The sequence below is a fragment of the Eumetopias jubatus genome, unplaced genomic scaffold, assembly GCF_037043125.1.
Source record: "Eumetopias jubatus isolate StellerSeaLion01/CBP00866 unplaced genomic scaffold, mEumJub1_p1.0 scaffold_2, whole genome shotgun sequence".
Taxonomy (NCBI): domain Eukaryota; kingdom Metazoa; phylum Chordata; class Mammalia; order Carnivora; family Otariidae; genus Eumetopias; species Eumetopias jubatus.
In genome coordinates, this window is record NW_028274808.1 from 48,206,311 (window position 1) to 48,217,695 (window position 11,385).

General features: G+C 50.6%; 2 protein-coding genes across 2 annotated transcripts; one reads left to right on the forward strand and one right to left on the reverse strand.

The window, feature by feature from the left end:
• Positions 1-547: 547 nt before the first annotated feature.
• On the reverse strand, positions 548-1,843 carry PNMA2 (PNMA family member 2). The gene is given in 4 exon segments (XM_028114230.2): positions 548-598; positions 799-1,061; positions 1,064-1,586; positions 1,589-1,843. Coding segments are annotated over 4 exon segments (1,092 nt in total).
• A 4,319-nt stretch (positions 1,844-6,162) lies between these two features.
• LOC148164828 (uncharacterized) lies at positions 6,163-7,208 on the forward strand. The gene is made up of 2 exons (XM_088021321.1): positions 6,163-6,516; positions 6,897-7,208. Exons 1-2 carry the CDS (start codon positions 6,163-6,165, stop codon positions 7,206-7,208), a joined length of 666 nt encoding a protein of 221 aa, XP_087877447.1.
• The last annotated feature ends 4,177 nt before the right edge of the window (positions 7,209-11,385 follow it).

Sequence of the window (11,385 nt, forward strand, 5' to 3'; positions counted from 1 at the left end):
ATTGGCTTCTCCCATGCCGAGGTCACATCCTCAAGGAGGCGGTAAGCTCCCTGAGAGCACCGCCCATGCTCCTAGGTTTAGGATCCTTACCTCCTTGACCAGCACCTCACACTGCTAGGTACTCAGAGAGAAGGTGCTGACTTGAGAAAGGAAATCACCTGACAAGTCCAAGAGCTTAAATTTTTAAATAAATTACAAAAGATATATATATAATATATATATATATATATATATATTTTTTTTTCCCCCTCACATCATTTCTTTTATCGTAGGGGTAAACTTTGGTCTATTTGGGAGACCTGAAGTACCTCAGCTTCCTTCAGGCTTCCCATCTCATATTTGGAATTTAATCCGATGTGTGTTCATCATCTATGGAGGGTCCAAGCAACTCTCGGATAATTTTTTCCGAGAAAGAAGCAGCAAACCTGGCCCGAAAGCCTCGATTTCAGTTGCGTACATCTAACCACAAGAAGAGCCACGCGGTCTCAGCTGGATAAAGCGAATGTCCCTAGGTGCACTGGCTGTGGGTCCTGCGCGGAGCTGGTTTTTAGTCATCTGCCTCGTGATCCCAGGGGCCATAGCCATCCCCTTCACCGGGCTCTTTTTTTTTTTTTTAAAGATTTTATTTATTTATTTGAGAGAGAGAGAAAGTGAGAGAGAGCATGAGAGGGGAGAGGGTCAGAGGGAGAAGCAGCCTCCCCACTGAGCAGGGAGCCCGACGCGGGACTCGATCCCGGGACTCCAGGATCATGACCTGAGCCGAAGGCAGTCGCTTAACCAACTGAGCCACCCAGGCGCCCCGTCGGGCTCTTCAATATTGCCGTTTTCAAAAGAGGCCTCTTCCTCCCGGATTACCTTCATTAGCTCAAGAAAGCTGGGAGGCAGGCCCTGATCCTTCAGCTCCCTCAGCCTGCACCACAGCACCTCGCTAAGGCTGCCCCCCGCCATCACCTGTTCTAGGCGGACCTGATCTGCGATATTCCTGGGGATGGCTCGTTTCTCCACGGCTCACCGGAGCAGGGTTTCTAACCGCAACACATAGGCTGAGACCTTCTCCCCTCCTCCTGATAGGTCTTCAGGTACTTCACCTGGGAGGTCCTTCGGCTCTCGAGGCTTCCAAACACTTGCTTAAATGCCTCCAAGCACTCTTCCACGCTGATGGCCGCGTTGTCCGCCTGCACTACATGCATGAGGTCCAGGGCGGGGCCGCGCAGGCTTTCCATCAACCACCGTTTCTTTTCTGCCTCTGCTACCCGCCACTCTTTGACGATCTCAGTGGCTTGTTCCAACCAGATTTCAAAGGGCTCTTCCTCGGGGGCGGGCACGGCACTCCCCGAGAACACTCTCAGTTGCCGGTATCTCATGGGCAGCAGAGGCTGAGGGGCTTGCGCTATCGCCTGCCCCAGCCAATGAGCCAGTAACTCTGGCGATACGCAGGGCACGGCGGCCGGAGACACTCCCTCATGCCCGAGGGCTCGGAACATCCCCGAGACTGTCAGCCCCCCTTTTTACAGAAAGACGTTCAGTCGTTCAAGAAATTCGGTGTCCTGGTTAGGGGTCTTAAAGATCACCTCCCAGATCCCCCCCCCTTTCCCTGAACCTCATTGGGTATCACCGAGACATCAATATCCTCCATGAGCTCTAATAAGACCGCATTGGCATTCTCCTGCTTCCTGAATATTTTGCCAAGCAGTCTATACCTGCCCAGAACCTTCAAAGTCTCCTGGAGAACCTCCTGACTCTCAGCCTCATCACAATCCACTGGTATCCCCATAACCATCAGTGATTTCTGTTCATCCACACTCATGATCCTGCACCAGTCCTCCAACAGTGCCACAGCCATCTTCCGAGTATTTGCTCGCTCTAACTCTACGGCTGCCGATTAGTTTGCGGTGCAGATACGCTGCCTTAGGACTCAGAATATCCTGCGTGAGCTCCTGAACTTCTACTCCACCCCTGAATGGGTCCTAGGCCACTCCCACAGCAGTCCCAAGGTCTTCTGGACCAATAACCCTTACTTGCCCAGTGGCAAGAACTCAGGACTTCCAGTTATGTCTCTAGACCTGACCCAAGGTGGCCAGTCGGTATCTCGGTGCTGACAGTGCCATTCCCCGTGGCTCTGCAGTCCGGGGTCTGCCGTTGCTCTCTCCCGGATGCTAGCAGCCACGTGGTGCTGTTGACCCTTCTCCGAGTGGAGTGACCGAGGCACCTGTAAGAGCTGTTTCTGCCGCTCTCCCAGTCTTTGCCGCCTCGCCTCACCTCTCCTCTCACTAGTCATGGGGAAAGGCCTCCACTCTGCACCCCTGCATCCCGAGCTCCCTGAGAGATGTGTCCCAGCAGGGTGACCTGGAACTCCTAGTGAAACAATGGTCAGTTTTACCACACAGCCCTCTCCTTCCCGGGGAGCATTGCACTTTGGTTCATGATGCAAGTGGGGGTAGGCCGGGGGTTCTGTCTCTCATTGGATTTGCATCTGCCCCACTCTGTCAGACCTCTTTTTTGCTTAGAGTGACTTTTTTTTTTTCTTTTAGGGACCCTCCTGCAATCTGGCTTCCCCACCATTTGCTCATCAGTCATGCCAATTAATGTCTGAGCCCCAGTTGAGGACAGGACTCGAGATTTTCCCCACATGAAGAACGAAATCAGATGTGGCTAGATACCTGTGTATGTGTTCCAGTTGTTCCGTGAGAGTCACGAGCTTATTTAGTCAGCTTCTAGAAAAGGAAGATGTCACCCAACTCCACACAATGGTGTGTCTGGGTCTGTCTTAGCTCCAGCCAAGCCAAGCTGCCCTGTTACACATAAATAACAATAATATATATTTATGGCTTTGATGATAGCCAATGATGACTGTTAATGCACTTATTTAAAAAAATGACAATCCTTTACAATTAAATCTACTAAACAAATGGAGTTGCTGCATTTCTTTGATTAAAAAACACAATTAGAGATCACTCAAACATTTAAATCAATATAGGTATAATAATTTAACTTATATACTATACTCTAGGCATAACAATTTAGTATAGGTTTAACAATATTTTTAAAGATTTAATTTATTTATTTGAGAGACAGAAAGAGCAAGTGAGAGAGAGAGAGCACAAGCAGGGGCAGAGGGAGAGGGAGAAGCAGACTCCCCACTGAGCCAGGGAGCCCGACGCAGGGCTTGATCCCAGGACCTTGGGATCATGACCTGAGCCGAAGGCAGATGCTTAGGCAACTGAGCCACCCAGGCACCCCTAGGTTTAACAATTAAAAAAAGAACTCTCAGAACCAAGTAAGTTACACTTGGAATTATGAATTCTCTTTTGTTATGTGCGGGCAGGCTTTGCAAATGCACAACTAGGTGTTTCTTTTGCTATGAATGTTAAAAATGCTTCATAACACTTAAGCTTGAATGGGTCATTGGAGGAAAAAAGAAAAACAGGAAGCCCATCTGTGGAGAGTGGTGGAGACTGGAGGATGTAGAAAGGGAAGCGTTTCTAAACGTCTCCCAGTTACTGTCATGCGGTGTGTGTTAAGGGGCTACGAATATTCTTCCGTAAGCCTAAAACATCCCCAGCAGTCCAAATGGGTTCCATATGCCACAGATGTCAGCCCGTAGCTACGGTGGCACCTGCTCTCACTGCAGGCACATTTTCCAAGTCCTTCTGGAAGGTGCAGAAGGCATGGCTTGTGCCAGAGGGCCAGGAGGGCAAAATGTCAGATCCGACCTTCAGCCAGTAGCCCCAGGGACCTGAGCCCAGTGGCTTCTCCATGCCACACTTTCCCTCCTAAGATAAGGGGGTAACCTTCTTCTCATAATATTTAGAGGAAACAGGAGATGTAAAAAGGCACTGAATGCCCAGGAAGAAACATCTCCAAGGTCTACATAATAATGGCCATGCAGAGGTTAGGCTACCTTTGGCTGGCTGCTTCTTCCAAAGGTGATCTCTACCTGCAATGGAAGTATTTGGACATGAAAAAAAAAAGTAAAAATCTTGTATTTTCTCATGTAAAGATGGGACAAGTTGGAAAAGGAATCAGATTTTCAGCTGTAATGGTTGGATCATTTAGCTAGATAGTGAGTGACCTTGGCCAAAGCCCCTCAGTCTCTCTAAATCTCAGTTTCCTGCTCTGGAAATAGGTGATGATAAAAGCACTCATCTCACGGGCTCGCTCTGGGTAGGAAATGATGTAATTCGTGTGGAAGCACTTTATTCAAAGGGGAAGCACATCTGGTTCAAAGTCCAAATGCCTGCCTCCGGTTCTCTGGGCCTCCCTGGCCCTCCCCTCTCCTCTCGCAGTTCTCAGCTGGGTCCTCTTTCCCACCTGTCATGGTGGGCTCGTCTTCAAACTGTGACTGGTTGTCCTCCAAATTTAACTCCATTCCCCAAACTGTCCCTCACAACGGGGGTGGGGGGAGGAGGGTATCCGAACTTAATCCTTCCAGGGGCAAGGGCTGACAATGGGAATGGATCCTTGGTCACGCTGTCCTGCGCGACGGTCTTGCGGTATACAGCTTCTCCTAGCCCAAACCCACCCTGGTTACCGAGCATGCCCAGATCTCCGTCTCCAGCCGCCAAAGGATGGGCATCGTTCCCGCAGGATTTTGCCACTATGGAAAGAGGGACGGGGCTGTAATCGACCAGAGGAAGGGATTGACGCATGGAAAAGACATGGGGACAGGAATAAGCAATGAAGGACTCTCAGAGACCGCGTTACCGGCACAAATCAAAATGCTCGTTATCTGCCCACCAACCCAGTAGCTGTGGCTGATAGAGCCGCACATACACACCAAGTCCCACACACCTTTCCCCGGCGTGGCCTCACACAATTCAAGGCACAGTCACAGACTGCACCCCATCCCCTACCCCACCACTGGACTCGCGCGCACGCACTTTACATCCCAGGCACTCGGCGTTTGGCAACCTGGGAAACCCCGCGGCTCTGGCGCAGTGCGCAACGGGGGCGGGGGATTGGGGCGGGGCACTCTGGGTGCGGAGAAGGGCTGGGGACTTGGGGAGTGGGCTTCAATCTGCGTATTACCCTCTGTTTTGGCAAGGAAGGAGGGGCGGAAGATACCAAATCGAGACATTCTCCTGGGCCCTTCTTAGAGGTGCAGTGGCGCAGTTACAGCACACGACGCCTTCGGGCAATAGAACAGGTCTCTACCCACTCTTACTACAAGTTGCCGTTCGGCGCCAGAATTTGCAGACTGCACTTTTTGCTACACTCCCACGGCGCGTAGACCTATGTCTTTATCCACACTTCTCCCTCGCCTTTGCTACGTCCCTCTGCATTTCTCCCCGCCATGCTAGGCGCCCCCTACCACGGTGGGTGCAGTGAGTGAGAACCTTTTCGTTTCAATCTCTGCGTAGCCTACCAAGGCCCTTGCGTAACAAGGTTTCGTATCCCATGCCTCGTAAGGCCCCCACTTCTCCATATGGTCTGCCCCTTCCCCTCCTCCCGGGTGTCCAGGCGTCAGTCGGTTCGTCCCTCTTTCCCCATACATCAGCTCACACCCTGGGTAAGGGGGAGGGAGCCCTCTCTCCCGCGGGCCCTTGTCCCTGGCCCACCTCTGCAATGCGGTGGGGGAGAGGCTCCTGGGCCAGGCAGGTGGGGGAGAGGGGCGCAGAGGCCAGGGGCTGCGCCCTCCGGTCTTCGCCCCTGCGTGCCCTGCACCATACTTACCGTGGCGCGGAGAGCGGTCAGCAGGCCCTGTGCTCCGCATCCATTAGCGGGTGGTCTGGCCGCTTCACTTCCGGAGCGCGGGGCTCTGGGCGGCCCGGCCCTCCCCTCCCTCCCCTGCGCCCGGCTCCCCTCCCCTGCGCCGCGCCCCGCCCCCGCCCCGCCCGCGCCTCCCTCCTCCCGCCGCTGCCAGTAACTGGCAGCCTCTCTGCTCCCGCTGCCGCAGCGGCCGCCCTCCCAGACCCAACTTTGCTGCTCGCGGGAGCTGGCGCGGCGGCGGGGGGCGTGGGCAGGGAGGGGAGAAAGCGGGGTCAGAGGGAGGGACCGGGAGGGGTGGGTCGCTTGCTCGCCAGCCCTCCTTCCTTTCTGTACACCTTGCGGTAGGCAGAGAGCGGCAGCCTCGGCAGCAACCAGGGGGTTTGTGCACTGAGAGGCCGATTTAGGGACCGGCAGACGGACGGACGGAGAGGACCCTCCCCGAGCTCCCGCGCCATGGCCGAGAGGAAGCAATCCGGGAAGCCGGCAGAGGACGAAGAAGTCCCTGCCTTTTTTAAAAACCTGGGCTCAGGCAGCCCCAAGCCCCGGCAGAAATTCTGTGGCATGTTCTGCCCGGTGGAAGGGTCCTCCGAGAACAAGACCATCGACTTCGACTCGTTGTCTGTGGGCCGGGGCTCGGGGCAGGTGGTGGCTCAGCAGCGGGACGTCGCCCACTTGGGCCCGGACCCGCAGCCGCCGTACTCCCGGCAGGGCCGGCGCGCCGGCGGGGAGCCATCTGTTGAATCGAGCCGGAAGGTGGAGATCCGGCGGGCCTCGGGCAAGGAAGCCCTGCAGAACATCTACGACCAGGTTGGTATGGGGGTGGAGGGGGGTGTTTGAGACGCAGGACCAGATGCAGGGTCGCCCCTCCCTCGCCCCCCTTCCAGCTCGGTGGAGAACCGAGGATCCCAGCGGGTCCAACGTCCTGCCTTGCTTGAATATTGCATCCTCAAATCTGTACATGCACCCCACCCTACTTGCCCCTTCTACGTACAGGGTGCGGAGAGGCTCGGGCTCGGCGGTGGGCGGCTACGCGCCCACAAAGACTGCCCGCGCCTCCCTGGGCCTGGGAGGTGGGGGGTGGGGGTAACGGATGAACCGATCCCCGTTTGGGGGTCGTATGGTGGTGTGGGGGAGGGTTGAACCGATTCCATTCTTCTTAAATCCTTCCGGGCGGCTTCCGATTGCAGTTGTGGCTGGGTGCCCCACCCTTTTTTGATGCATCTCGGAGCGTGCAGTGGAGGGTTCGCGTGCAGGCCCGAAGGCTCCCCGGGGTTCGGGAGGGGCGGGGGTTTCGACAGCCGCTCCCCGCCGCGCCCTGCGCGCTCTCCCACGATACCTTCTCCCGAGCCCTCGGCGCTCGCGTCCGGAGCTCGGAGGCCAGGACCATGGTCAGCGCCTCCGCGGACCGCCTGGGAGGATCTCCTCGCCCTACTCCTGTTCGCCGCGTGAAACGAGGGAGGCTGTGGAGTCACCCAAGGAACCCGAGACGCTCCAAATAGCCCATGTGGAGAACAAAGTTCCACTAAGTATATCAGCAAGGGCTTCCCAGAGTGCTCCCCCTGCCACTATTTGGGAGGTGCTTTGGGGATGGAGACTTAGTGGATTATGTTAAAAGGGTGAAAAGAAAAGAAAAGGGGAAAATCCCTCACATTTTGAATAGATTGTCAAAGAGGGACTAGACCCCCTATACCTTGTTAATGGAGAAACAAAGAAGGCCAATTTGGCAAACCTTGATTTTAGAAAATTTTTCTTATCTCTGGCCCTTGTGGACGGCGTGCATTTTAAGTGCGGTAGTCTTCTCACACATTTTTTTTTCTTTATCAGGGTGACCTTCATACTTGTGCATTTTTTTCCACATCCTTAATTTCTCAACCGATGAATTACAGTGTGAAATGCTTTAACAGTTGTTTGCTGTTTCTCTCCCATGCCCATTGGTGAAGAAGAGAAATCAGTCAATGATTGATTATTGAATACCTATTGTGTGCCTTGCCTTGTGGGGCAGGGAGAAGGTTAGCTATAAAAAGTTCAAGGTGATTTCTTCTTAAGGGGCGTTCAGAGTAGTTGGGAGTGGTCTATACCTATTCCTTGAGTGAGTCCACCAACATTTATTTAGTATTCAGGGTGTGTGCTTACGGTGAACGCATGGAGAACAATTAAAGAGTTGGTGATAATGGCCGGAACACGTTACCGTTTCCTGACACAGCATAGAGTTTTGCAGCTTTTGACTTTTATTGCACCAATTCTAGGAAAGACAAACCATTTACTGTCATTTTCAAAAGGTGGGGCAATTAATTACTTAATTGGTTCCTCCTCCCCCAGCTCTTGTCCTCTGATTTATTCATATGGGGGGTACCTGATATCCGTATTTCACTGAGTCAACCCGAAGAACTTAATCCAGAAAACTCACCTGAATTCAAGTGATCAGACAACCGAAGCAAAAGTTTTAAATAATGTAACTAATATTGAAACATGAGGGAGTGTGAAATACTTTCCCACATGAATACATTGGATGAGGGCCAAACCATGATCATACAACATCATGGTTGTGTGAGTATCCTCATCTTTAACAAGTTGTGCTGGTAATCCTAATATCCTAAAGGGAGCAGAAAAATGCCTTGAGATAAGGAAGGGATTATTTTTAAAATGGCAGATCAGGGGACAGAGTTTGAGAATGGCAACCCCGGTAATAATGGCAGTGAATTAAAACTCAGGTTTGAAAGGCAAAGTTTCATTGGGTTGAATAATAAATACATCTCTTTTCCTGTCCATTTGGAAGCTTAGCTGTTTGATCATCAGCTTCTTGTTTGAGCACTCCCTGATTTTTTTAAAAGATTTTATTTATTTATTTGACATAGAGAGAGATAGCGAGAGCAGGAACACAAGCAGGGGGAGTGGGAGAGGGAGAGGCAGACTTCCTGCCGAGCAGGGAGCCCGATGCGGGACTCTATCCCAGGACCCTGGGATCATGACCTGAGCTGAAGGCAGATGCTTAACGACGGAGCCACCCAGGTGCCCCGAACACTCCCTGATTTTAATAGACGTTTGAAATTGTAAACCTAGGGTGCATAGAGGGGGAGATTTGAAGAGGAAATACCCAACCAGAACCCCAGCCACTTTTAGCCTCCGTAACACCCACATATGCTTTAGTTGCCCAGTTATTAGCAACAGAGGATGAATCTGCTTGGTTTTTCTGCAGCCTTCCCTGAATTTTCATTCAGTCTTGCCTTATCACATAAGGGCTGTTCCTATGGGATTGGTTTCATTCACGACTAAGAGCACTTACTGGGATCAGTACTTACAGTGGTTGAATATTTCATGTCTATACAAGACATGAAACAGTATTTGGTGTGTGTGTGTGTGTGTGTGTGTGTGTGTGTGTGTGTGTATAACTGGTGATTTTCAAAAGCACAGTTGGGCCCACCATTTTGATTGACTTGAGTAGCCATCACTTAATTTTCAGCTAATGAGCAATGTGACTGCCAGCATCTCAGTGCATTCCTGTCTGAAGCCTTGGGACAGAGAGAGGAGGAGAACTAGAGTGAGTGGGCCCTGGGGCCCCTGATTTGCACCACTTTCCTCCCCTGAATCTGTATTTATAGGTATTGTTAATGTATGGTTGGTCAGAAGTGGCTTTGTCCACCTGTTGCAGGGGGTCTGCTGTTCCTCTAGCAAGGCTTTGGGAAAGGAGGGAACAGGCTTCCTCAACCCAGATGCCATGTGGCTTGTGGGACATGGGTGTCTGCATTTGCATTTACAGGTGCTAGCAGGTAATCACCAGAAAAAGATGGGTGTGGCTTGGGCTGGGATGTTAGGTTTTGGTGAAGGGAAAGAGCCAGTGTAGTGAATATGAATGAGGAAAGCTACCTCTTTACTCTCTTTTCCTTGGTGTCCTTGGCGAGGTCCACTTTGGGCTGCATCTGTGAAGGACGCTGAGCCTCTTGGAAGAGAGAGCAGAAGGGCAGTATTATTGGCCTAATTCCTCCTTGCCACTGCCTCCTCCCTCAGCCTCCTCCCTTCCTCTTAGGAATTCCCTCTATTCTACCTCAGACACAGTTTAGCCAGGGAAGCTGGATCGTGAGAATCTCTTTCAAAGGTGCTCCCAGGCCCTTCTTCCCACAGCAAACTTATGTGGCTGGGGAGTGATTCTCCATTTCTCCAGAGCAGGTGCCAATGAGTAAACTATATAGGAGTTCCACTGAACTTGACAAAATTCCTGTCTGTAAAATGCTTTTTGATATTCCCTGTCATTGTGTCTCCCCCCATCCCTTCTCCAAGTTGATTAACTCCCAGCCCTAGGTGCCCAGTGACCTTGCTGCCCTCTTACTGTTCAATGCTAACCCTACCCCATCCTGATGGTGATGCCCATTCTAGATCTTTCTTCCTCCAAAATAAGTTCTGAAATCACTCTTCTCCTTTGCCCTCACTTCTCCCATTCAAAATCCCTTCCTTGTGTTTATCTTAGCTAGAAAGAAATCCCAATGATTGAAGGCTTCCATCTGTTATGTGAATGACTGATACAGAGGTTGTTCCCAGAGACACTTGTCTGTTCTAACAGGCTAACATAGGCTAGCCTGTTCAATAAAATGAACATCTCGTTAGCCAAATATGTAGTAGAGATTTGGCTGGAAGCCAAGAACAAGGGCATTCCTTTGATACTTTAGAGGCCACATCGTTTCAAAAGAGGAGACACAAATATAAACACTTGTATGTTCAGGATTCCAAAAAGCCCCATCTGGGATCAAAGGGAAGAGAAGGAAATGGTGATAATCCATAATTATTGGTTGCCCTTCATTTCCCAAGTAATTATGGAACTAATCATATAATTAGTTAAACTAAAAAAATAATTGTGGTGAAATACACGTAACATACAATTTATCTTGATCATTTTTAAATATACAGTTCAGTAATGTAAATATACTCCTATTGTTGTGTAATTAGTCTCCAGAACTTTTCATCTTGCAAAACTGGAACCCTGTGTCCATTAAACAGTAACTCCCCATTTCCCCTCCCCCCAGCTCCTGTCTCTCTGAATTTGACTACTCTAGATACTTCCTATAAGTGGAATCACCAGCATTTATCTTCTTGTGACTGGTTTACATCACTTAGCATAATGTCCTCAAGGTTAAACCATGTTCTAGCATGTGACAAGATTTTTTTCTTTTTTCGAGGTTGAATAATATTCCCATAATTAGTTAAATTTTAATAAGTCATTGATGATTGAAAATTTGTTGTACAATTAATAGATCTGCAATCAATTAATTGTGAGAGGAAGTAAGAAGGGTTAAATTGCAGATGAAATAGACTCCTCCAGCCTGGGGCCTGAGACCTGAATAGAAGAAAACTCTCACCAACTAAACAGCGTCTATCATCTGTCTCCCTTGTGGCTCAAGGGTGGAGAAGAAAATTGCTGTCATTGAACCTCCAGTGAAAACATCTGGTTGAATGTTGCATGGTTCACAAACTCATGGGCTATGGGAATCAAGAATGGGCTGGGCATTTTCCCACCCTTGGTAAAGATAGGCCAGTTTTCTTGGGGGTCCTTTGGTGCCAGTGTCCCTCTCTCCTTGAGAAAGAAGGGAGAGTCAGAATTGATCATGAAGTTGAATGTACACTGACACTGAATGTCAGAGCTTGAAGGAGACCTAATGATTATTTAATCACCTCATTCTAGCAGTG

What these genes read in the sequence shown, in the direction of transcription:
- LOC148164828 (XM_088021321.1), top strand. Translation starts at nt 6,163, where the DNA reads ATGGCCGAGAGGAAGCAATCCGGGAAGCCGGCAGAGGACGAAGAAGTC. An exon ending in TGCAGAACATCTACGACCAG is followed by an intron (nt 6,517 to 6,896) that starts GTTGGTATGGGG and finishes TTCCGATTGCAG; the next exon opens with TTGTGGCTGGGTGCCCCACC.